Source organism: Astatotilapia calliptera, chromosome 7, assembly GCF_964374335.1.
Source record: "Astatotilapia calliptera chromosome 7, fAstCal68.1, whole genome shotgun sequence".
NCBI classification, from domain to species: Eukaryota; Metazoa; Chordata; class Actinopteri; order Cichliformes; family Cichlidae; genus Astatotilapia; species Astatotilapia calliptera.
Window position 1 is genome coordinate 11,609,355 of NC_137428.1, and position 26,521 is coordinate 11,635,875.

The 26,521-nt window shown below is 42.7% G+C and overlaps 3 protein-coding genes across 4 annotated transcripts; 2 read left to right on the top strand and 1 right to left on the bottom strand.

Moving 5' to 3' along the window:
• The first annotated feature begins 3,540 nt into the window (after window positions 1-3,540).
• pla2g15 (phospholipase A2, group XV) lies at window positions 3,541-12,715 on the top strand. Its single transcript, XM_026172935.2, has 7 exons — window positions 3,541-3,872; window positions 6,223-6,379; window positions 7,522-7,640; window positions 7,763-7,861; window positions 8,981-9,205; window positions 10,303-10,415; window positions 10,572-12,715. The coding sequence occupies exons 1-7, from the start codon at window positions 3,734-3,736 to the stop codon at window positions 10,971-10,973; spliced, it is 1,254 nt and encodes a 417-aa protein (XP_026028720.1). The 5' UTR covers window positions 3,541-3,733; the 3' UTR covers window positions 10,974-12,715.
• A 471-nt stretch (window positions 12,716-13,186) lies between these two features.
• On the bottom strand, window positions 13,187-18,281 carry usb1 (U6 snRNA biogenesis 1). 2 transcript variants are annotated; one of them, XM_026172937.2, is made up of 7 exons: window positions 17,951-18,281; window positions 17,055-17,194; window positions 16,778-16,961; window positions 15,614-15,667; window positions 14,919-15,024; window positions 14,525-14,605; window positions 13,187-13,505 (listed from the first exon to the last, which is right to left on the bottom strand). In XM_026172937.2, exons 1-7 carry the CDS (start codon window positions 18,121-18,123, stop codon window positions 13,398-13,400), a joined length of 846 nt encoding a protein of 281 aa, XP_026028722.1. In that variant the 5' UTR covers window positions 18,124-18,281; the 3' UTR covers window positions 13,187-13,397. The 2 variants fall into 2 exon arrangements, with proteins under 2 accessions (XP_026028722.1, XP_080159570.1); XM_080303444.1 differs by lacking the exon at window positions 15,614-15,667 and having other exon boundaries at window positions 17,951-18,275.
• A 393-nt stretch (window positions 18,282-18,674) lies between these two features.
• Window positions 18,675-22,528, top strand: znf319b (zinc finger protein 319b). The gene is made up of 3 exons (XM_026172933.2): window positions 18,675-18,906; window positions 20,178-20,331; window positions 20,421-22,528. The coding sequence occupies exons 2-3, from the start codon at window positions 20,327-20,329 to the stop codon at window positions 22,276-22,278; spliced, it is 1,863 nt and encodes a 620-aa protein (XP_026028718.1). The 5' UTR covers window positions 18,675-18,906; window positions 20,178-20,326; the 3' UTR covers window positions 22,279-22,528.
• Window positions 22,529-26,521: the final 3,993 nt, after the last annotated feature.

Sequence of the window (26,521 nt, forward strand, 5' to 3'; positions counted from 1 at the left end):
TGTTAACTGCAGAATTTTAAACTGTAAGGAACACATAATGCTAATCTTTAGACAAAGCTAAGATTCATAGACATATATATTATTATTCTTTTTTTTCAGGAGTCATTGTGCAACAATTATGTACATGCAGGACAAATAAAAGCTTCCTATGCTGGCGGATATTTTACACTGATGTCACACTGAATCTGTAAAATAATAGTTTAGAGTTAAAAAAAGATTTCAAAGGAACTCTAAATAACTTGATGCCAGCATCACACTGTTTTTCCCTGCAGAGGGACATTGATTTGTCTTGTCACATGTTTCACATGTTCTTTTTGTTTGTTTGCTTGTTTGTTTGTTTTAAAAAAACAGTTTATACTGTATACTGCACTTATTACTTTACTCAAGACCCCACATTATCATATTACTTCAGAGTAGTTTACTCTCAGACTGCTGGTTTACTTTACTTGTGGTTCCTACAATAATTAAAAGTAGAATGTATCAGGGCGAGGACACTTGTGACAAAGACTCCACTTGTGTGGAATGTTTGTGTCACAAACTCCAGCTTGACATATGGGCAGGTGTAAAAGTCATGCAGTGTTTATTTGCCATTTATTATGTGTTAAAAATAATAGAGTTAACAAAAGAAAAATGTGGGGGAGGAGGACCAGGTGGTTGAGGCAAATCAAAGAAATTAATAGTGCCTACAGCTTCTCTAAAGGTCAAGTCAACCAATGCTCAAACAAAAAGGCCCATCTACACAAGGGGTCAGTCAAAACCATTCAAGTGTTAAGAAATCAGTTTCACCCCGGTTCTTTTTATTCCTCGGGCATCCAGAGACGGCACCGGAACTCAGTAGTCATTTTCACAAAACCTTTATTCATCTTTATTCATCTTCATTTAAGCATGCATCTCCTAGAAGGGAAGACATGCAAGAGTAAGAGTAATCTCCTCACCTAAGCTACACCAAATTCCTCTACACAACAGAGAAAACAGAGTTAACATATTACAAACACTGGTAACTGGTAGACCCCACCCAGGTCTCCCCTGGGGAATTTCCACTCAACATTAACTTCTCTTTGTCTTACTTTCACAGTTCAAAATGGGGAAGGGCCTCCTAGAAATCTACTCCTAAATTCATTACACACTCAGGCCTTTATTGCATCCAGGGCAGTGTCAGTGTCTCTACAATAATTCTACATCCTACCTAACACATTTTTAAACTCTCAAATAAGCTACGCATATCTTCACAAGAGAGGTATCAACCGCACACCCTAGTGTTTCTAATAACTGTTCCTCTGTTACATATCTACAGGGTACCCCCAAGCTTACCTGTCCAACCTCCTAACACAACCATTCTATTCACACACAAAATCTACTAAGTCACAGAGAGTCAGAAGCAGCCTCAGCTGGCCAGGGAGCTGCCCTTTTGTAATTGGCTTACTACGCCCAGATCAGCTAATAGATGTATGCCAATTAAGTTTGAATGGGCCAATAGTTGGAAGCTCTACACATGGAAGACGAGAGAAACAACAGCGCCACTTATTGTGGCATAAAACATAAAACATAGGCTTTCAAAACCTCAGCTAATTTGAATAACTGACAGGTACAACCACGTGATCTAAGAGGTTGGAGTTGGACTGACTTGTTAAGGAGAAAGATCTTTATTTTCATGAGTAAGTTTTTTTTATGTATTTGCTAAATAAAACACATTATGGTAGAAAAGAGAGGATGGATTATATGGATTATATGGATAGAAAGAGGGGACACTTTTTGGTAGCGTATAGTTTAAGGTAAATAATCATCCAAACGGTACATTTAATATATCCATCCATCCATCCATCCATCCATCTTCATCCGCTTTGTCCGGGGCAGGGTCGCGGGGGCAGCAGCCTAAGCAAAGAGGCCCAGACCTCCCTCTCCCCAGCCACCTCCTCCAGCTTATCCGGGGGAATACCAAGGCGTTCCCAGGCCAGCCGAGAGATATAATCTCTCCAGCGTGTCCTGGGTCTGCCCCAGGGCCTCCTCCCGCTGGGACATGCCTGGAACACCTCACCCAGGAGGCGCCCAGGGGGCATCCTTGTCAGATGCCCGAACCACCTCAGCTGGCTCCTTTCGATGTGGAGCAGCAGCTGCTCTACATCGAAAGGAGCCAGCTGAACGAGATCGCTTGTATCCGCGATCTCGTTCTTTCGGTCACTACCCACAGCTCGTGGCCATAGGTGAGGGTAGGGACGTAGATCGACCGGTAAATTGAGAGCTTCGCTTTTACACTCAGCTCCCTCTTCACCACGACGGACCGGTGCAGCATCCGCATTACTGCAGCTGCAGCCCCAATCCGTCTGTCGATCTCCGGCTCCCTTCTCCCATCACTCGCGAACAAGACCCCGAGATACTTGAACTCCTCCACTTGGGGCAGGAACTCATCCCCGACCCGGAGTGGGCACTCCACCCTTTTCCGGCTGAGAACCATGGCCTCAGATTTGGAGGTGCTGATCCTCATTCCCGCTGCTTCACACTCGGCTGCGAACCGTTCCAGTGCGAGCTGGAGGCCCTCACCCGATGAAGCCAACAGAACCACATCATCTGCAAAAATCAGAGATGAGATTCTGAGGCCACCAAAGTGAAAGCCCTCCGCCACTTGGCTGCGCCTAGAAATCCTGTCCATAAAAATTATGAACAGAACCGGAGACAAAGGGCAGCCCTGGCGGAGCCCATCACCCACCGGGAACGAGTCCGACTTATTGCCGGCAATGCGAACCAAGCTCTTGCAACGGTTGTATAGGGATAGAATGGCCCGTAGCAATGGGCCAGACACCCCATATTCCCGCAACACCTCCCACAGGACACCCCGAGGGACACGGTCGAATGCCTTCTCCAAGTCCACAAAACACATGTAGACTGGTTGGGCAAACTCCCATGCACCCTCAAGTATCCTGGAGAGGATAAAGAGCTGGTCCAGTGTTCCGCGACCAGGACGAAAACCGCATTACAATACAATCCCCTCATTGAATCGCTACCTTATCGTGGTGGAGGGGTTTGTGTGTCACAGGGATCCCAGGGGCTATGTTGTCTGGGGGCTTTTGCCCCCTGGTAGGGTCTCCCATGGCAAATTGGCCCTGGGTGAGGGACCAGACAAAGAGCGATTCATAAGACCCTTATGAAAAGGACACCGAGGGAACAGTTTACCCTGCCCGGGATAGGGTTACCGGGGCCCCGCCCTGGAGCCAGGCCCGGGGAGGGTGCCCGAGGGCGAGCGTCTGGTGGCCGGGCCTTAGTCCATGGGGCCCGGCCGGGCACAGCCCGAAGAGGAGACATGGGCCCATCCTCCCGCAGGCCCACCACCCGCAGGAGGCGCCATAGGGGTCGGGTGCATTGTGTGCCGGGTGGCGGCCAGGAGCGGAGGCCCTGGCGGACTGACCCCCGGCTGCCAAGACAAGACAATTAATATATTGATATTAATATTATTATTTCCTCTACTTGTAGGCCTATCAGAAATAAGAAGCTTGCAGAACAGTGGAAGCTTTTACTTTGAAAGAGGTGACTCCTCCTACCCCTCCTGTGGATGGCAGGAGGGGCACTTTCTTAAAGGCGTAACTGTTTTTCGCAAAACACCGTGTGCTCTTAAAATCCGGAACTCGTGATCGTCCACAGTGGTAGTTTACTCGCAGCAGTGGGCTTTAACGGCAAACCGCAGCCGGCTCCACACATCGCGGAGGTATTATGCTCTTCAGGCTATGATATATCAGGAGTCATGGCGGGTTGGCACCGGGTAACTGCCTTCTGTGTCGGGCTTTTATTAATGCTGTTGTCGGCACCCAGCTCCGAGAAACCGGCGGGGAAATGTCTCGGCGAAAAGCCTCGTCCATCCCCAAAACCCCCGGTCGTCCTCAGTAAGTGTTTCCTTCATCAATTTATTCCTTAGTTTGTCTTCTGTTGCCAAATAGTTGCACAACTTGCTGTCGTCCGTCAGTTAGCTAATCGGCAGCTGGCGATTTCGAAAGGAGACCAAACTCCATTTAAAGGGGGTCAAATTTAAGTTCTCCTGATGTTTATCAGCCATCATGTTAACTTAAAAATAATTCTGTATTTATCATATTACTACTTGGCAAGTCTTCAATTCGGCTTCAACATATTACACATAAGTCAATTCATTTTGAACTTTTGTAAATGTTTGGCCTGTTGTTGTGCTTGTCATCAGCTGCCAAAACAGAGAAATCCTCGTGTGTGCATCTCGGTGTTCAAGACTCTCTTATGATCAGATAATATGACGTTTCATTATTTTAGCTGTGCTGTATCAAAATAAACTCTAAAACACGTTCCCACAATAAATGCAGAGTTAAAATTTGCTTTCAAGCGAGACGTCCTTAAATTGTTGGCTTCTTGAACGAGGGTTGGTTCGATTTACATAAGAAATAAGAAATAGGCTATCTTCATCTATCTGAAAACAAAAAAAGACATATAGCTGTACTGCTGTGGACAAGACTGACTGATTAACGTTATTTGAGGAAAGATTTAAACCTGCCAGCTGCGTCTGTGCCTGTGTTAAAGGGTAATCGTTTACAGCTCAGCCATCAGGTCATATGACAGAACGCGACTCTTCAGCTCAACAGCCAATCAGCTCCTCCAGACGCTGAGGGAGTCTCCCCTCATACCTTTCTGGGCCATGTAACCTTTAGGAGTGACTTTAAAATAAATAAGAATAAAAAATGAAATGGGTTTTACCTCAAAATCTCATTTTTCATTTCATGTTTTATACTTGTTTGGCTGTACTGTAGACTTTTCTTTTTTTTTATACAGCTTACAGAATGAAAAGCACAGGTGTAGTGACTTGTTTTATTCAGCTGAAACCTTCCCTGACTTCTGAATGTAAGCATAGCTTGTTAAGAGTTATAATTACACCTGTACACATTACAAGTACTATGTCCAGCATTAAAAATGCCATAGCTGACAGACAGGTAGGAGTATATTAGAAAGAAAAAAAGAGCGTAGTGGAAAAAGGAGAAAGATGAGGATAAGGGACAAAGCGCCAACTGCTGCATTTTTTATTTAAAAACACAAACGGCACTTGAAAGAGAGAAGGGGAAAAATAAAAATAGATATGATCGTGTGAGTGTCACGAAACACATTTTATGAGGAAGAGAAAAAAACCACAATGCCAGAGGCAGAGAGGCCCAGGAGACCCGGACCATTTGTCCCACCCTCCTCGCCCTGATGCCAAGGGGCAAGAGCCCCACACTATCGGAGGTAACTGGGAGTTGACTCCTCCAGAGGCCGCCCATGCCGTCATGAGCTGATGACGATCCCAAGGACGAGTGATTTTCAAGACACATCTGTATCTGCAGCCTCTGGCGCCCCAGTAGTTCTTGTTCGGATTTTTGTCAGAAGGGAATTTTTGCTTCCTTCTTGATACATATTACAGTTTCACACAATCACTCAGCTTTGCTGTTTCTGATTCAGATTCTGTGCTAATTTGAAGTAGTCCCAGTTTCTGTGTGGTTTACAAAATCACTTAATGCAAGCACCATATTGGTTTTTTAGGGACTTCTCCTGACAGATCATGTGTCCTACACGACAGCTGCTGACATCTGGCTGAAGCCATGAATTGTTTTTGTTTTTTTGGGGTTTTTTTTGCAACTCTGTGTTTAGATTTTATATTTCCTCATTTATTTAACCAGTGGGTCATCCGCCTTGGTCAGTTGTGGCTTGCTTCACACAAACTGCAGTTTTCCCCCTTAAAGTCCACCCATGTGGAACCTGTGTGCAGAAACTGAGCGTCCCTTTGACAGAAGTCTTTAAAGGATTTATTTGTATTCTACTTCATGGACTAAAATAAAAGTACAGTTCACATGGTGTCCACCTATAGTTTTGATTAAAGTGTCACTGGGGAAGTTCTGGGAAGGTTTTTGGAGTATGGGAACAGTAATACAAACTCCTCAACTGCTTCAGACCAAAGGCTGAATTGCAGCTGAATGTCTAAAGCATGTTTTTAAAATGATTGTACAGTCAGATGTGCTGCATGCATGATGAGACTGACTACTCTGCTGGATCCATGGCTTCTTAACCGATACATAATGGCAGATTAAATTTCTGCAGTTCATCCACTCCTCCGCTGGCTTCTTGGGATTTAGAGTAATTTGCACAGCTTCTATATGGTTACATAAGTGCATGTTAATAGTCTAAAGGCTAAGTGCTGATCAATGTCCCTGATAAGTGAATCATTGCTAATGTTGCTCATTGCAGTTCCAGGAGATCTGGGAAACCAGCTGGAGGCGATGCTGGACAAACCCACTGTGGTCCATTACATCTGCTACAAGAAGACTGACACATACTTCACACTGTGGCTCAACCTGGAGCTGCTGGTGCCTGTAGCCATAGACTGCTGGATAGACAACATTAGGTGGGTGTCGGTGCCTGAATTTGTCACGTGAAGAAGAGAAAAGTGCTGTTTGTCAGTCGCTGAATTAATTACCATTAACCAAGTTGCCCCTTTTTACATTACTAGCTTTTATTGTTGTTTGTCTTCATTGATTGTAAAAAATATAAAATCTTAATGTGCTGTTTTTTGATGGAGAAATGCTGAGGTGCCAATACCTGGATAAGATAGTCCTCCCCTTTATCAACAAGGTCTAGAGGATAACAAAGTGCAATCTGCTCAAAGACATCAGGAATTGAGTAAACCTGTACTTTAGTACAGTCATAAGAATGATAAAGTAAAACATCTGGAGAGAGACGTGTAAGACAAATTCTTACTTTAGTCCTACTTTGGACTCGGATTGACTAATCTGGGTTGACTAAATCGATCATGGAAATTTTAACCTGACTTTCTTTGCGCTGCAATTTATTTTCACAAAGTATGAGCTTTTATTTTGAAATCAAAGCAATGGGAATAGATCGGTTCTCACGTGACTGAATGATTTTTCTGCAAGCAGCACATTTGTACTGCAGCTTGACCAGGTTACCAGGTTTTCAAGGGGTGACTGTATCCCATTATTGTGGCTCTGTGGCTTCAGATCATGCCAATACCACTTTGCATCTCAATGTTGTTAGTGATCTTCACTTACTGTCATTTCAGTTTTGTTGGAAAAGTCCTTATTTACCCACATTTCTACAAAGGGATGGAAACTGCTGAAGGAGTCAGTCCTACACACATAACAGAATTATTAACTGGAAATACCCCAACGTAAAATGTTAGTTTGGGTTACAGCAGGGTACCTCCACTTGTTGCCTCTATAGTACAATGTAATGGCAGATTTCACTCGAATAAGGAACATGACCAAATGCGTTTAAAGCTTGGCATGTTCTCAGATGCTCATTTCTGCTTTTCATACCAAACATCTTTACTTTCATCTGCGTTGTATATCTACAAACCGCACATGTGGAAGTTGTTGTCACACATAAATAACAAGAAGGTGGAATAACGGAGACCTAAAACGAGAAGTGTTTCTGTTGCCTTGTAAAGGGCGCGCGCGCGTGTGTGTCTTTGGTTGACCACAGATGCAGAACTGAGATAAATTGAATATTGCAAACTTGTGTGTGCAGGCTGATCTACAACCAGACCACACACACCACCTCTTCCCCACCAGGTGTGGACATCCGCGTCCCTGGGTTCGGGAAGACCTTCTCAGTGGAGTACCTGGATCCAAGCAAACGCAGTGTGGGTGGGTTAAATGGCCACATTTTTAACTGACGTCCTCTCACTGTGACCAGATTTTGTTGCTGATCAAATTTACCCTGATACCATATTTAATGCTTAATGTTTTCTCATGTGTGTGTGTTGCAGGAATGTATTTCTTCAGTATAGTGCAGGCACTGGTAGACTGGGGTTACACCAGAGATGATGATGTGAGAGGAGCACCCTATGATTGGAGGAAAGCGCCCAGTAAGCTACCACACTTGAAAAACCAGGCGGAAACATGGCCAGAAGTGGTGCATATTTAAATAAAATAAAAAATCACAAAACTGTCGAGGGTAACAGGTGTATTTCATATATTTACCAGAACTGCTTTGCTCCAGTTCCCCTTTCAAAAGTTGATTCTTCTAGACCAGAAACCTCTTGAGTTTTGGTTTCCAGCAGTTGTGAAGATAATGATGGGGATTAAAATTATTAGTTGTATATTTTCTGCCCTCAAACGGGGTCAAATTTCCTTTTACATCCATGCCCAAAGTGCTTGAAGTGAGCGTGTCATGCAAACCGACGTCCACTGTTTATTTTTGAGCAGGTGTCTTTAAAAAAGATCCCTCATTTCTAACTTTCCTCCATAGACCACTTTGTGGTTGTTGCCCATTGTGATATAAGAACAGGCCAAGCATTCACCTCGGCTCGACTGGCGCTCTCGAATTTCCAAATTGGAAACTGCAGTCTGCCTTCTTATATTCTCAGTCTAACTGTACCAGAATGGAGTGAAGCCACCACCAGCTCATTTGTATTTCAGTCCACAGTCTGTTAGAAACAACGCAGTTCAGGCGTGATGACCTGTGGTATCTTGGACATGTGATATTTCAACTAGCTTATTACACAAGCATTAAAGATCTATATGCAGCCAGCTGTTTTGCAGCAGCACATGAGTGACTCCTCAATATTTGGTTGGCCGGGACTTTCCTTAGTTTTCTAATGAACTAGTCTTATGAGGTGATTGCATAACTCTTAACATGCATCTCTTTACTGGAACAGAAGGACATATAAAGCACAGTAGCCAGTATTTTGAAGAACATGTTCGTGCTATAAAGCAGCTGACACATTTGTCATGCACTGCATTTCTGCTTTCATGCCCTGAGCATAAAAAGGAAGGTTTAAGTCTTCCATGATGGCTTTGTCTCTTGAAAAAGTAGACTTGTGTAGAAATGGATGTGAGAAAATTGATTAAACCGTGAGGGCTGACTGGGTTTTCTTGAGTGTTCTTCTCATACTAAAGATTTGCCATCTAGTTTTATTTGTTTGACAGTCGTGAATGTCATAACGTTTTGTGTGTGTCATCATCTGCTCTCATGTCTTCGTCAGATGAGAATAAAGATTATTTCTTGGCGCTGCAAAAGATGATTGAAGAGATGGTGGAGAAGGCTGGAGAGCCCGTGGTGCTCATCGCGCACAGCATGGGCAACCTGTACACTCTGTACTTCCTCAACCAGCAGCCACAGGCTTGGAAAGATCGGTACATCAAGGCTTTCGTCTCTCTCGGAGCGCCGTGGGCCGGCGTAGTGAAGACCTTACGTGTGGTCATCTCTGGTAAGAGACGAACCAGCATTACAAAAAAAGTACTGATATACATGTTGTTGACTGCCCGGCATAGTCACAAACTCTGTGCCTCGGCACCAGAATACTGTGAACAGAACATTTTTGGATCAGACATGCTTTTAAAAAAAAAAAAAAAGTCTCATAATTGGCTTATTTGTGCATAAAATTAAAACAGTTAATGTAATGTAGAGAGGTTGTTCAACCAGCTCACAGTTTGCCACTAAAGATGAAACATTTACTGATGGGAATATTCAGACATATTAGATATACTTGGCTCTATGTTTAGATATGTTACTGTAACAACTGTCCTGCTAATTGAGCTACAGCTACTAGCCCTGACATTAGCTTCCTCATTCATAGTTAGTTCTATGCAAAATATATCGTATGTATAATTAATGCTGAACTGTAGCATCTTAATCGCAATTATCAGACATTTGCTGCTTTAATTGGCCAAAGATTCAGACTGAGAATCCCAGCTGAGCACCAAATTGAGGGCCCTCAAAACTACATCAGCAAAATGTAGTTTGACTGGTTTCTTTCTAATTGCAGATGCAGTCTTCACATTAAAAATGTGTGGAACGTGAAGATGAAAAACATCTTTGCATGCTAATCTAGAAGTTTTTTGCATTTTTGGAAATGCAATGATCAGCTAGAAAAATATTAGTTAAGTCCATCTTTGTGTAATCTTCATACACTAAAACATTTTTTGTCAAATAAATGTCTGGTTTTACAAAGGATATTAGGCTGCAACTGAATTTTACAGGCCAGTGTATTGGTTTATTAATGTCAGACCAAATCTATAATCCACACCGGAGTTTACAGGAATTTAAAATTCTCTGCGACAGCAGTCTTCCACTTTTTGCTCCCTGCTAGCCTACTCGAGAAATGTTCACCAAACTAAAACTGAAACTGACAACAAATATTTGAAATAAAATATCTTCTGCAAGAGCATCCTGACCAAGAGACTGAGGACTGCGGCATATATCAGGTGTTTGCCAGGACATGCTTCCCTTTTCTAAGTCACCACTCAACGAAAGCTTTAGCTATCTTTCAATTCTCCATCCTTTTATTTCTGTTCCACTTTCTAGGTGATAATGACCGCATCCCAGTGATCAGCCCGCTCAGGATTCGCTCCCAGCAACGTTCTGCTGTCTCCACCAACTGGCTGTTTCCCTTTGTCCGCTCCTGGCCCAAAGATAAGGTGTGTGTTTGTTTAAATGGGAATTAATTTTTCCTTCTATGTCAACATAAACTTATTCCTGACACGTTAGAGCAGCCTTACAGCAATGGTTGGTGATGTAGTTTTAGACAGAATATGATCATCAGAGGTGACCAAATCAAGTGTTTCCACCTCCAGGTCTTTGTCCAGACACCTACCGCCAACTACACTGTGCAGGACTACCATCGCCTCTACTCTGACATCAATTTTGAGGACGGCTGGATGATGCAGCAGGACACAGAATCGCTGGTGGCTGACTTCACACCCCCCGGCGTGCCTGTCCACTGTCTGTACGGTGTAGGCATTTCCACTCCTGAAGCATTTCAGTACTCAGAAAAGTTCCCAGACGTGGAGCCCACAGTGTTGACCGGTGAGGGGGACGGGACGGTGAACCTGTACAGTGCCCTCCAGTGCAAACGCTGGATAGGAAAGCAGAAGCAGCCTGTGACGTTGGTTGAACTTCCACAAAATGAGCACGTTGACATGCTGCTCAATGTGACAACTGTGGACTATATTAAGAAAGTGGTGTTTTCTCCGTGATGCTGGCTGGCAGGCAGACTGCTCTGTTTGCCTTACACTGACACGCGGAGCAAGACGGGAACTGACGTCTCACCTGTCTGAACAATGATTGCCAAATATTCCCCATTTATGCCACAATGCTCAAGGAAAGTATTACGGTTCTTTAGGACAAATGTAGGTTGATATATATATATTTTTTGGATTTTTATAGCTGTTACTCTAAAGTCTACATGCAAAGAGTTAAACTCTTTGCATGTAGACTTGCATGTGCTTTAATAAAATGGTTGATGTTTTGATCTTCAATGAGATTTCTGAACTCTGACTGTATTGTGGTAAAATTGTAACTAGTTAAAGCAAATACTGAATTTACAGCCTTTTCATTCCAGCTGATTTTTTTATTTATTTTTTTTAAATATAAATCCTGCCTTTTTTCAAAATTTCATCTTAGCTGTATATCGCTGGTTGTTAGGATTCATGTTACAAAAAGCGCGTGCTGAAGGATTAGACCCATACACATCTGATTTCTAGGTTTCAAAGATGGTTGAATTTGATATCTTCTTGGACTAAAGACTTCTCCTTTCCCTGATTTAAGCCTTCAAACTGTTCCTGAGGGAAGATGACACACTATTGGTCATAAGATGGAGTTTATATCTACCAAATGGAATTTAATGTTTTTAACTGATTAGTGATTTAATTTGTGAAACCTAGGAGTTTTATCAGTGAAACTTATCGATTGGGTCTCATGAGGACAACTTAATTGGCTTACAAAACTCATAAAGTGGCCAAAGCAACATAAAAGCTACCCTAAGGCTCAGATTTACCAATCAAAAAACTCTTTGTGAGGCTGCATGTAAGGCAGAAAGTCAACTGAAGAATCAGTGCAGTCTAGACACCGGCCCGTAGGACACATGCTGCTCTTGCCATCCTGCTAGTATGGGGTTATCTTATCATTTAAAGGTGGCATTTCTGCTGAATACTAGAAGTATTTCTGGTTTAAACTTTAAATTTATATGTATCAGATCAGTGGGTACCTCAAGGCACTTCACACTGGAAAGTCAGCAGAATAGAAGTCCAATAATCAAACAATCCTTGATGAGCAAGCATTGGATGACAGTGGAGAGGAAGAAATCCCTGTTTAACAGGAAGAAGGCTCCAGGTTAGGTTTGCAAAAGCCATGATTTGGCTTAGAATAAAACTTTTTTTTTTTTTTTGGGTCTTACCTTCGTTTACTCAAACACTAGAGGTGTCTCACACACATGACACTGACTTCATAACTGATTGTTTACATTTGTGGGTTTAAACTTTACTCTGTGCAGACCTATCAAAGGGTCTGTTTTGGGTTTCTCTCAGAGGGTGAGCCCAACCTGGGCTGGCTAGTCAGGGGAAGAGGGACCCCTTCTGTGTCTGCTACTGAATACACTGAATGCCATCATTTAAAGAGCTGATGCTTTTTTGAAATGCTAAGATGGTTTGTTCAGGACAAAGATTTTAATAAATCCTAAGACTTTTGTATATATCAGGACCGAATGATTCAATAAATTAGTTCTTGACACCAGATTTCATGCTCTGAAGCTTAATTACAGCCACCGGGGGATGACTCAAGACCATGAGATGGGTTTTTCTTTTGTGGATGTGAAAAGTTCAAAATTGGACAGTGTGTTCTGACGTGACTGTATTGTGCCATGCTGCCCCTCACCGGGCCAGACCAAGATGATCTACTTATTCACGTGCTGCCTTCTATTCATTAAATTCTTTCAAATATTTGCAGTGAATCCCTCTTGTATACCTTACTCTAAAGCTCTGTTTTATTTTCTCCATGTATGGATGTTGTTTAGGAAGATTAGGACTATGTGAATTATATGATCAAGTCAGGCACACACAACATTTGCTCTAACCACAGGAAGCCCCAATATTTCTGTTTGCCAGGGGGAGCTAATCAAAAATGTTGAACAAAAACAGGGAACTAAAATTAAAAAAAAAAAAGGCTCAACTTTAAGAGAACTTCACTTTGACTTCATTCAATATGTGAAATCTAGATTTTGACATTTAAACTTCTTGAATATGAGTGAAACCAGTCGCTGAATTCCTTCCACTGTTCTGGTAAAACGTACAGCTGTGACACTTGAGGTTTCTATGCTGACCAAATCCACAACTTCCTTTCAGCGATTCAGTCATGCATATGCCATAATTCTTCAGCGCTCTCACCACTGTCCCATACGTAATGGAAAAATACAAAAGAAGTAACGTCTTTATTTAAATACATAAAAATTTCAATACTTTTGCAGTTAGCTGTGATTGTGTTCGTTGGGGCGTTTCAGGAGTTTTTAAAAGGACATTTAAAATGTTAGCAATTCAGTGAACACTGGAGTCAGAGCTGAGGTAACGAGTCTCCCTCATATCTGTGCAAAGACAACATCAGCTTTACTCCATTAGTAACTTCATGTTTTAGGATTCCAGAGCAAAGCGGAAAGTCTTGTTTCCCGTCCTGCAGCGAAGCTCCGAGCAGTCCAGCCTCAACACAAATGGTCCGTCTTCGTGGTCGTCTACTAGACTCTACAACATATTCAAAAAATAAAACAAATTCAGTTACATCTACTGCAGCTGGGCTAAAGAACCTGTGCTCTAATTTTTGTTAAAACAGAGTTTGATAACTCCAAAATGAAGGAAACTCTGGGTCTTCTGCTCCAGAAAGAGGGTTAACTTTAACTTAAATTCAGTCAGTTAAACTCAGGATTCTGTTAACCAAACCTGCTCGCTGTCGGGTTTCCTTCAACCCGAGTTTCTCTGAGCTCCCCTCTCATCAAGCCTGAAGCAGCTGACTAAAGCGTAACACCTTTTCATTTGTATGTTGATATTAAAGCACATACCAGAACAACTTATTTCACACATGACCAAGGACACACAGATCTTTGGACACGTTTGGATTAATTTTCCAAAACTCTAAAACTCTGTGGCATTACGGCAGCTCAAACAATTACAATACATAACTGAAATTTTCCCTGTTTAAATGAAGCATATTTAAAATACAGGATTACACTATATCCAATTTTATCTTATCAATAAGTAACTGTGAATCCTCCTTTTATCCGAGCTTCACTGATAACTTGTGAAAAGCCAGACTGCTGACCAATCCTTGTTTAGCAGATCCTTTACAGTGAAAGACAACGAGCTGACAATAAAGTAACAAAAATGAAGAGAAGCTGATTTTATGTAATTACTGCTTGGCCACTACAGGTTTTCATATCCCTGTCTGGGTTTAAAGTGCCATTTCTCACAGACAGGAAATGAAAACGGTATATCAGCACTGATGTGTGACCCACTATTATCATAGTTTTAAGAATAATTCAAAAACATTTCAGTCAGACTGTTGCTTATCTGAGATATACTGAGTTTATTAATCACACCTGGACTCGGCTTGCTATGACAAGCAGACTGGGCCCTTAAAATCAACTAAAGAACTACAAAAAAAATCTAACAAATTAGGAGGAACAAAGAAATCATATAAAGATAATACAAACAGATGTCAGTGCTGGGATTTAGGATTTAGGAAAAATCACAAGTTGTCCGAGTACCTGCAGCTCCTGCATGCACTCCTCCATCTGCACTGTCTGGTCTCCCACACACCAGGCCAGACTCACGTGGAAGGATGGATCCTATGAAACACATTAAGGAACATTATAGGCTCTTTCAGGGCTTTTTTTCTAAAGATGAGATGATAAAATTATTTTTCTTTTTGTAAATTTGCTGTTTGTTCTCTGATGTGTCATATTAAAGTCTCTGCTTGGTATCTGTGTTTAACACCACGCCTGCCCTTCGATCAGAATGAAGAGGCCGGTGCAACATAGAAGAACATCGCGCTCACTAATCAGAACCCTGCATTTAATGTGGCATTACTCTACTGCATACAAAATCATCACACAATAGTGGGTAAAGCTGCAGATTTGTTTGTGTGTGTGTTTAACTGACCTTGTAGAAAGTCTCCAGGCGAAACTCTGTCATCGTCCTGTCAACAGCTCGGATCAGATCCAACATCTGAGCATGCCCAGTTGACACTTCCATCCCCAGGAATGTCCTGCAGGCAAAACACACACACACAGAAACTGGAGCAGCATACTTTTTGGCAGCAGATCTGAACAGTCTGTGCAACAATGACAATATGTGTAAAGTATGAGGACAGTTATGCATCCAGTTTGATGATATACTAAATGTTATGTTTTCCCCTAGCTGGCTGATCTGGGGTGGGTTTTATTTCCTTGTTGAGGAACGCAGCTGTGAGCTGCAGCAAGAGTGCCGCTAACTAAGTCACATATTTTGACTTTCAGCTGTCCAGGATCGATGTCTGTCCACCTTCAAGTTTAGAAGGAAAGCTTCTTTAAACATTTGCTTTCGCAATCTAATCTTTGTTAGTTGCACAGTCAGCTCTTTACTTCTAATGTTCACAGACATCTAAACGTTGATCCTAAAATCTACACGATCTCACAATCAACACCGAACCACGTGGAAGCGCTTCTGTGCAATTTTGTGGCTTTGTCTCAAACAAAGCTCAGCATGCATGTTTTATCAGTACACATGTCAGTGAGCTGGTGTGGATGTGCTGAAGCTGTGTAACGGTCCAAATACTTACAGTCTGACTTCTGTTCGAATTAAAAACTCAACTGTACCTCGTTTTCTCTGCATTAGAGTACACGCGCAGTCTCTCTGCCGAGCACACGAACCTGGCGATGAGCAATACAACCAGAATAAGTGTGTCACCAGAGTTATAGATGTCTGCATTTTTCTGCACACTGTTTCCTTTATTTTTTCCTCTTTTTACCATCTGGTCTTGTGATTTTAGATTTTTAAATGTTAAAACTCTTTTGCATCTTATAAAATAATGCCACCTTACTTACCAGTACATTAGTGTTGTCACAATACCAGTGTTTCTGACTTTGAAAGCTTGACATTTAAAGCTGGGAAAATGCAATAAAACTTCTGATTTTTATTAAAATTAAGTATATTATAGCTGTGCCATGACAACAAGGTTCATTTTATCATATTAGCACCAACATAACAAACTGCTATTAGACTAAAAATTTGTCAGTCACAAATCATTAACCCATGAGTGGGCTTATTTAATACAGCTGATAATCCTATATTTGACACATAGATTGACCTAGATTTATAAAATCAACAATTTCTTACTCAATCTGAACCAAAATGAGTGACTGAGTCCATAAACTCAGCAGGGAAGTGTTTACAGAATTCTGTTTTTCCATACACTTCTATAGGACCTGAGTCTTTTCCCCCCACAGTTATCGCCATCTAGTGGCCTAAAGATTGAATGCAGGATTTTAGGCACTCTGCACTGGCTTCACTTCTCCTACACAGAAGTGTGGCCATGTTTATTTATTTATTTATTTATTTTAACCACCTGTGATCAAATTCACACAGAAGCTTCTTGGGGATGAAGCCAACACAGAGATGCCAAAAGCTGCAGCTCCCTCCAATGGCCACTTGAGGGTGGCTACAAAAGCAAGCCAACACCCACTGGGTTGTCCCGCGTTAAAATACCCAACTTCAGAGATCAAATCTAGATGTTTACAGCCTGGTACACAAAATGTTTTTGACTCTATAAATTATATTTTCAACTTATTTAATAAGTCATTCATCTGGGTTTTGTTAAGGTTTAAAAGTTAAGAGTTTTCCGAAAACTAAACTGGAGGCTTTAAGAAAAAGCAGAGCTGTACTCTACATTAAAAAAAATATAGCTCTCTTTTTGACATCACTGAAGTAAATAATTAATCCATATCATTATAATAAATTTAAAAAAAACAACATAAAACAACCTTTTGCAGCCTGTAAGACTTGACTTGAGGCTCTGTGTGAACGGCTGGATCCAGTGGTGTCTGAGCACCACTGTCTGGGACAGGCTGAGGTGGAACTCATCCTGCACAGTCAAAACCACACCCCGGGCACATGCTGCCGAGAGAATCCCATCCAACAGCTCCCCAAACTCCTCTTCAGGATGATCTGAGGAGACAGAGAGCAAAGCAGGCACAAGGTGAGAAATCAAGACGTGAGCTTCGTTGACCGGTCGCTTGCTGTACACAGTGACTGCCTTACATGGGAAATAAACGTAGCTAGCCCAGTTTCCTCTTTCATGCTTGAAGGAGCGGATGCGTCCACCATGAAGAGAGCTGTCTTCAGTCTGTGAGTCCACCTCATCTGGAAACATGGTCAAGACACAGCCAGGGAGAGGCAGTCTGCAGAAAGCACAGCCAGGATGGAGTAATTCTTTTTACCCAGCACGCTTTAATATAATTTATATTTTCCTCAGCTGTGACGTAAAGAATTCTGGGCGTCCTGGGAAACGCAGGATTTCTCACTCAACGGTCACTTTTGTTATTGCTTGATTGAACAATTATTTGCTCCAATTTATGTTATTCTATCTGAAAATTTTGTATCAGCCTTGTAAAGATGGAGTTATGTTTTCTCACCTTTTGTTTTGTCTGCGTGAAAAATCCAAAGATAGACACCTGAAAATCTTGCTTGACAAAGAAATGCATCAAATCCTCACAAGTAAAAAGTGGGAAAATAGCAGTTACGTAATTACTTTAAAAAGTTCATAGTATTCAATTATGAAATCTTTTTGGGTTTTGTTCACTGTTTATGATTTATATGGGTATTACTGACCTTCACAGTTTATGTAGTTAGGTCAGTTTGGTGCCAATGACGAGAACTTCCGTTTTTATGACTATTCAATTTGAGAAAGTTGCAGGGAAACCAGGTTATGATCTCATGGGGCAAACAAAGAGGCAGATGGATAGGACAGGTTTGAAATAACATTTATTTATTTATTTATTATTTAGTTTACTTCACATTTTATAGATTGCCCGTTGCCCATACTGTTTTATTCTGTTATATATTTATTTATAGTTTGGGCAGGTTTGGTCTTCCGTAGTTTAGCTATATCACCAACGCTAACACCCGAGAGAGGGTTACACAGCCATGAGACACACCTTGATTTGCGGCTCTCTTCCTCAGTTTTGGGTTTTTTCCTCGTTGGCAAACCATCATCTTCCTCTTGGCACTTTCGGCAGGTAGTTTCACTCTGATTTTTCGCTCCTTCAGCTTCACCGCCAGCCTCACCGTCCTCCTCCGAGCTGCTGCTGCTGCTGTAGCCAACCAACATTTTAAACTACCTGATATTCCGCCACATTATTTAAAATAAGAGATCAACTCACGGGAGCTCATATAACTTTTTAAACCATGCACATAAGAAAGGTGCCTGCCTTCCAGCGCCTTCTGCGCTTCACTTCCGATATAAACAACCTGTTGTAACCATAAATTAGGTTCCGGTGTAACATAACGCCTGCTGTAAATCAGTTCCCCTTTCGATGGTTTGTGGATAAAGAAAATGTGTATCAGCTGTGTATCTTATGTGTATTAATGCAGTGTGAGCTATTCGGAACAAAATATACCAAGTTTAATAGAGCCATTTAGAAAATGTTTTTTTTTTCTTTTTTTTTCTCTACTCTTTAAAGTATAGATACGGAACAGGGATACTTTCTTTTTTTGCCAAATCTTACATTAAAGCCTTCACACACTGGGCTCTATACTTGTGTGTGTCCCGTGCGCGCGGGCAGAGGCTCAGTAGCTAGTCGATACCAGGCTAGCAACTTCTTACAAAATGCACATCTTTCCGTGAGCCGCGAGGATGCCCTAGGAGTCGGACGCACGTTTACGTGAAATGATGCTGTTTGCGGGGCTGATGGTGAAATCGCGGGAGAATTTCCGCGTGTTTTAATGAGCCGCAAATCACATTTTTTTCGCCCCCCCGAAGCCACAGCGCTTGAACAAGAGAGCATCCGAGCACCTTTTTGCGGATGTGAGGAAGGGACCCAGCGCTTTTATGGGGAACAGCTAGCCTACGATCACACAGAGAATACTCAGCAGCCTTGACTGGACACTCCGGGTATGTAAATATGGCATTTTCCCATCGTTGTTTACATGAAGGGCTCGTATAACTAGCGTGTTGCTGTTGCTGCTACCTGGCTCTTATTTTGCTGTGACTAGCCTGCTAATCTCCATCGTAAGCTCCTGTGGATGCGTTAGCAAGTGGCTAGGCTAGGTAGCTAAGCTAACCTGGTTACAGTGATCTTCGCCTGGAGACGAGAAACATTATGATGCGCAGACGCTGCTTTCCACTTTTTACCGTGAGTCGGTGGGCATTTAGTTTCGTACATAGAGAGGGGAGGGGACTTCACCGCCACTATTATACCATTTAAATAAAAGCCGGCTCTAATCTTTGCGATCTAAGTCTGTATGTTAATGAGTTCACTTGCTGCTGCTTTCATAGACGTTGCATATCTTCAAACACCCTCACTGTTTACAGCCTAATTGCGCTGGCCTCACCTTGACCAGTATCATTGATCTCGTTGTCATTGCCATGAATATATGCTTTTTGAAGAATGAATGTAAGTGAAGGTCTAATGATGACTGCAATGAGAGAAAGTGCCCACATGTGTAGTTACCCGCACAGTCTGTCATTCACCTGTTTTAAACCTAATGGACATATCTAATGATTGCTGTAAATTTTTAGCTTCATATGGCAAATAATTTAAAATTTTCACACTTTGAAATCTGAGGCAATGTTTGAACACAAATGGCTAAAAACTATTGAAGATAAAAGCCTGATATTTTTCCAGCTTTTCTTACCATAAAAGAGAATCAGGAACTGTAATTTGGGACAGTGGTATAAAAAATGTCTCGCTTGTTAAATATGAAAACCAATTCAAGCAGACCTGTAAAGTCTCATATTTGAGCCCTTCTCCTCCTCCTCCTCCCTTTGATTTGCCTTGATCTCACCCTCCTCTGTCACAACAACCCTCTGCATGTTTTCCTTCACTAAATCCATGAAGCTCCCTTAAGGTCTTCCTTTTCTCCTGCCTGCAGCTCCATCATCAATGCCCGGTATATCCTCTATCCCTCCTCTGCACATGTCCATACCATCTCAGCCTTGCCCCTCTAACTTCTCTCTCCAAACTGCTCAACCCTATCTGCCCCTCTGATGTACTCATTTCTGGTGTAGGTCTGGCTTTAAATTTTTGGTTAAACATATAAAGACTGAACAGATTGTTCAGTCTGGGTGTAGGGCTGGAATCATTAGCTTAAAAACATTATTATCATTACTGAATGCCAGTTGCAGTGTTTGTTATAACCCACTTTAATTCTGTTTTTATACAGATACCACCTGAAGGCAAAGACTAAAGTGAAAGTAGTTGATTTACCTTTACTACTTCACACACCTGGTCATCTTTTCCCCTTGGCACCTGGCTGTTTTCTCACCTGCATCTCCACCAAGCAGCCTTTGCATTCCGGTGCCAGCTGCAGACATGGAGTGAGTTTATGTTTCATTTCTCCTTCACAAACACAGAAGCTTTTAGCTTGTACTTTGAAATACCTGTTGCTCTCCCTCTCTTCCTGCAGTTGGGCCACACCAGCTGCCAAGCTCAATCCTTACACTCGAGCCCGCATGACAGAAGCCTGGCAGCAGCATGCAGTTGCACCACCTCAGGTTGTCCACACCATCCCTCCGGGTGCTGAGAACGCATTGGGCTGTGCTGTGTATGGTATCGTACTACAGCCAGACACTACGTCGCTACAGCAGCATGGACAGCAGAGCCAGCATGGACAGCAACACAGTGGGAGTCAGCAGCATGTAGGTGGGCAGCACAGTCAGCAGCAGCAGCACCCTGCCCAGGCCCAGCAGACGTCCCTTCAGGTTGGGACAGAGGGAGGACACAAGTGTGGGGCTTGTGGACATGATATCTCCCACCTGGCAAACCCACATGAACATCAGTGCATGGTGACTCAGGACAGGTCATTCCAGTGCACTCAGTGCATGAAGATTTTCCACCAGGCAACAGACTTGCTGGAGCACCAGTGTGTTCAGGTGGAGCAGAAGCCGTTTGTGTGCGGGGTGTGTAAGATGGGCTTCTCCCTGCTCACTTCTCTCGCCCAGCACCACACATCGCACAACAGCACCAACCCAATGAAATGTTCAATATGCGAGAAGACCTACCGGCCTGGCTCTTCTGGCAGCGCTACACCCAACTCCTCGAGCAGCTCCCAGCAGCCCAGCAGTGATGGGGCGTCAGCCAGCAGCAGCTCGTCCATTCTGCCGTTCCCCTCGGCCCGAGACCGGCCCTACAAATGTTCCGTGTGCCAGAAAGGCTTCAAACACCTCTCAGAACTGACACGGCACGAGAGGGTTCACACGGGGGAAAAGCCCTTCAAATGTGACACGTGCGACAAAGCCTTCAGCCAGTCGTCACACCTGCAGCACCACCAGCGAACACACAGCAATGAACGTCCATTCAAGTGTGCTGTCTGTGAAAAGAGCTTCAAGCACCGCTCCCACTTGGTGCGCCACATGTACGTGCACTCGGGTGAGCACTTGTTCAAATGCAACTTATGTGAACTGCACTTCAAAGAGTCTTCAGAGCTCCTTCACCACCCTTGCCACCCGCAGGGTTCTCGGCCGTTTCGCTGTGCCACCTGCGGTAAGGGTTTCAAGCGGCCATCTGACCTTCGCCAGCACGAGCGCACACACTCAGAGGAGCGTCCGTTCCACTGTGACGAGTGTCAGATGAGTTTCAAGCAGCAGTATGCACTGGTGCGCCACAGCCGCACTCATAAAGACCCCACAGACCGCCCATTCAAATGCAATCTGTGCGACAAGGGCTTCATGCAGCCCTCTCACCTCCTCTACCACCAGCACGTCCACGGCATGGACAACTTGTTCAAGTGTGCCTCATGCCAGAAGGAGTTCAGCCAGTCAGGAGAGCTGCTCAGGCACAAGTGCGGGGAGTCGTCCAACAACTCGCCTGACAAGCCATACAAGTGTGACGTTTGCGGCAAAGGCTACAAGAAGAGTTCCACGTTACAGCGTCATCAAAACTCGCACTGCCAGGAGAAGCCCCTCAAGTGCTCGCTCTGCGACCGCCGCTTCCTGTCCTCTTCAGAGTTTGTGCAGCATCGCTGCGACCCATCGCGGGAAAAGCCACTGAAGTGCCCTGACTGTGAGAAACGTTTCAAGTACTCGTCGGACCTGAACCGACACCGGCGCGTGCATACAGGCGAAAAACCGTACAAGTGCGGTCATTGCAATAAGGGCTTCAAACAACGCGAGCACTTGACCAAACACCAGAGCACGCACTCCAGAGAGGGTCAGTTCAAGTGTGTTTGGTGCGGAGAGCGTTTCAGTGACTTGGGCTCCTTGCAGGACCACACAGTGCAGCACACAGCTGATGGAGGGGGCTACCCTGTGCCCCAGTGCATATAAACCCTTGACTTCTTAGTTTGAACTTTTGTCTGTCCCTTCTGGGCTATTTATTCAGCCTAACATTAACCACACTTTCAGGAGAGTCCTGAATTGTTCTATTCATTCCAACAGTGCTACATCAGGGTTTTGTTGCTCTGCTAATCTGCCCAGTTAATGTTACTCCAAGTCTTGTCATTCCATAAAAACTGAACATTTTTTTGTCTCTTCTTAAATCTGGTCCTTATTTTAATAAACCCAACCCTTACCACAACCACGTAACTCCCAGGAACAAGTGCCATATTGCAGGTTGATCTAGCAGATCCACCCTAATTTCCTCCCCTCAGAAATGAGCAGCAGAAGCATCCCTGTTATGTCAGTAAAAAGTAAGACAGGATTTGTTGTTTTTAAAACAGTTTGGTAGGATGTTTAAGAGAGTATTGAGTAAATCATTCAGGCTGAGTCGCAACTTTTAGTATCCACTAAAGTGGAGTCCTCTTGTTTTTCTTCTTCCCCCCCCTCTTGCTACTATAGCCCTTTTCAAACATGGGATGCAAAGCATTCCATTAAGGTGATAGCAGATTGTCATTCAGGCATAGGTCATATTTACGTTATTGGCGCCCATGGTCTCATTCAGACATGCATCAGACCTACTATGGTACTCATGCAAAATCTTTTCATACCTCAAGAAAAAAAGCTTGAGTATCATCAGCATTGACTCCAGACTTTAGATTATTTTCTCTGTGTGCGCTGCAGCAGAGAGATGTTTCTTCTGAAATTGGAAAAGCAGAAGAGCATCACAGAGGAATTATTTAACTATAATTCTAGAAACTAGAATTTGACTTAAAGAGATCAAATGTTTTGCACACAATGAACTGAGGAATTCAGGAAGTCACGTGTGTAATCTCAGTTAACGTGTCCACTTGTCCTGTATCAAAACTGATACTTAAGAGTTTACGAGGTCTGATCTTGTAGGATTGCCATTGCGACTTTTACATAAAAGTGACCCGAGTGCTCATTTACATGAAGTTTACTCATTTCGATGGTGTCAGTTTAATGGAAAAAAACTGCATGTCTGCAATGGGTTTGTGATGACTGCTCTTGGCCTCCCTTCAGTTTCTCCCCCTCTCATTATTACCTACATCTTTCCTCTGCTTCCTGCTCTTCCTGACTCAGCCTGTCACTGTTTAGTATCAGAAGTTTGCAAAGTGTGACTTTCCATACCGCCCTCCAAGACACGCATGCACTCACTTTAATATCTTTGGGTAAAGAGTGGTCTGAAATGCTTTGGGTATCCTTAACCTCCATTTTTATTTTTACTCTTCTTATTAAAGAAGTGGCCAGTGAAGGCCTCATTTTACACCAATTAGCAATAACATAGCAGCCAAAGGTGTTGACCCAGTGTGTTGGAACAAATTCTATCCACAGAGGCACCACAGGCCCCCAAAGATCTGCTGCCAATGTCAGAGCTTTTTTTGGCTCCACGAGAGGCTCTAATGCAATATTAGGCTGGTGGTTTTAATGTTATGGCTGATCGGTGTATGTGAAGTGAAACGGCATTGGGGATTTGGGAATGCGTTGTCCTACGGTTAAATAATTCTATGTGTGAACAGTATAAAGCTACACCCTGTGGTGTGTAGACTAATCAGCCAGCCCACATTTAAGTCTGCAAAAGCTTCAGCTGTTCTAATCCTTCAATACAGAAAAATATATTTCACACTAATGTACTATTCCTGCAGAGGTCAGTGCTGTCGTGCATTTAAAAGTGTCAAAGTCTCTCATCCTCATCCTGTATATAACTCTGGATGTGTGGGTGTGCTTAGCCAGATGAGTCGGAAATGTCTTTCTTATGAAAATAGGTATTGAAGAGCTGTTTTTGTATTCTTGCTACTTTTTACCACGTGAAATGTTATGAAAAATGCTTTTTTTTTCTTTCTTTTTTTTTTTTGTATTTCGTTTTCATTTTTGTAGTCCATGTAGTGACTGTGCCAGTGCGTCGCGAGGAGTCTCAAAGAGAAACCCGCACATGAGTCTGAATGCGTGAATGTAAACGGTGTTCTGTCAAACAGGGAAATTCAGACTGAAGTGAATTGTAGTAGAATTATTTCAACCAACCTGCCTTTTTCTATTTCTTTGTTATTACTGTTGTTATTACTAACTGTACTGGTCTTTGTGAGAGCTGTTTCTGCGGGACTGTCCTGCAGCATGTGTTGAATAATTTCCACGGTTTGAAAGACCTGTTAAATCTGTTTGTCCTGCTACGTACGACGTCGTGTCTGTCAGGGTGGGTTTATTACCAGAGAGATTGGCTCCTTCCTCTCCTCTGAAAGCTATGAGATTGTAGTTGTGCTTAAGGGTCCTGGAACACCAGTTAGTTTACATGTTGGGTGTGAACGCCGTGAATGCTCGATTCATGGTTTGAGTGCAGTATTGAAAAGAACCGAGTACACACTGAGGAGACAGAAGTAACTTTATTTTTTTAAATTCTAGCTTGCAGTTCTTTTCTTTTTGTTTTCGCCTTAAAAGTGGGGCCGCGGTGCCTCTCTGCCTCATCTACTCCTTTCTGTTTCTATCCACCATCATCATTATTATTATTATTATTATTATTATCATTAATTATTTTTTTACTTTTATGAATCTGGTATTGAACGATGTTCAGAACAAGGTGGATTTGAGGTTTAAAAAACAAAAGTACTGTAAGTTGTTTGTTTGTTTGTTTGTTTTTTAATTAATGTTATTTGAATTGATATGAATATCTGTATTCCTGGAGGGAGAGACCAGGGCCTTGGGGTAGGTGTGCCACAGCTTTGGAAATGCAGAATTACTATGACACACACACACACACACATCAGGAATCATTGGGGCTGGGTTCATATTTTGCCAAGAAACGCAAGTGTGCAAGGACTAGTTGATCGGTGCTGACACATCATTAGATGTGTATAATAGAAAATAGTCGCTCAAGTTGCAGAATAATGACCTCACTTATGTGTATTAATAATAATAACAACAACATACAAATGTATGTTCCAAGCCAAAGATTAACCTAATGCCAGCCAAGCAGCACTGTTACAGTGATTAGTACTCCTGACCTTGGCTGCCTGGATGCATTATTTTATTTCTTTTTTGTTCATTTTTTTATGTCGTAGAGTACTGTTTGGGTCGGACCAAAAGTTACAGCGAGGAAATCTTCAAAATCAAGTGGGGTGGGTGGGTTTTTAAAAATTTGTCGTATCTGATGAGCAAACAGAGGAAAACATTTTGTACAAGCACAAATGATTACTCCCTACCCTCCTGCAGTGAAAGGCCAGTAAAGGCACCAGTTAACCCACCCGTTGTTTACTGTTTCCTTTTCAGTTCCAATAAATAACCCCGTCAGACCCTGGTGTCTCTTGCTCTCTGCATGCTTGCCGTGTTAGTTCCTGTGTTTCTGTCTTTGGGAACCAGTGTCACCAAGCCCTTCCTCCACACAGCGCCATTCCCTCAGATATCATTTCTTCTTTTTTTCCCTTTTTTTTTGTCCAACCCCTCCCTCCCAAATTGTACTGTAGTTCATGTGAATGATGTTGAAAACAAACCTTTGAAAAGAAAAAAACTTTGTGGCGACATACAGTACGTGTACATTCATGCTAAGATTATCTGTATGTATGTAGCATTCAATTACAAACGGCACTAACAAATAAAACTTTTTTTCCATTTATAAATCTATAAGATTAATGAAGTTATTTGGTAAATGGCCTGTATTTGTATAGTACTTTACTTAGTCCCTAAGGACCCCAAAGCGGTTTACACTACATTCAGTCATTCACCCATTCACACACACATTCCACACACTGGTGATGGCAAGCTACATTGTAGCCACAGCCCAAAGCCCATCGGTATTTTGGAACTAAAGCCTTCCTGGAATTCGCACGTTCACCTCGTTAGATACCGAGAAGCCCTTCGACCGTGTCAAAACCTGTATACGTCCATCTGAAAACAGTTTTTCTTGGTTAAAATAAAAATCTGAAATCCAGTGTGTCAGATTATTAGACCATTTCATTTCAATTACCATTCAGACATTACAAATGTTATACAATTCTCAGTTTAGTTCAGCACATACAGCTTCAATCATGGGGAAAACTGCTGACTCGACAGCTGTCCAGATGACGATCATCGATTTGCTGAAACAGCTGGCTGTTTGCAGAGTGCTGTACGGAAGCATATTAACGGTATTATGTACCTTCTACCCTATTATGGTAGGAGACACTCCTGAACCAGAGACGTCAGA

Excerpts from the sequence above, each read along its gene's own strand:
- usb1 (XM_026172937.2), bottom strand. The coding sequence starts at position 18,123 with ATGTTGGTTGGCTACAGCAGCAGCAGCAGCTCGGAGGAGGACGGTGAG. Across the intron at positions 17,195-17,950 it reads GAAGAGAGCCGCAAATCAAG|ACTGCCTCTCCCTGGCTGTG; the intron begins GTGTGTCTCATG and ends TGCTTTCTGCAG. Across the intron at positions 16,962-17,054 it reads TAGCTACGTTTATTTCCCAT|ATCATCCTGAAGAGGAGTTT; the intron begins GTAAGGCAGTCA and ends CTGTCTCCTCAG.
- pla2g15 (XM_026172935.2), top strand. The coding sequence starts at position 3,734 with ATGGCGGGTTGGCACCGGGTAACTGCCTTCTGTGTCGGGCTTTTATTA. Across the intron at positions 3,873-6,222 it reads AAAACCCCCGGTCGTCCTCA|TTCCAGGAGATCTGGGAAAC; the intron begins GTAAGTGTTTCC and ends TGCTCATTGCAG. Across the intron at positions 9,206-10,302 it reads CTTACGTGTGGTCATCTCTG|GTGATAATGACCGCATCCCA; the intron begins GTAAGAGACGAA and ends TCCACTTTCTAG.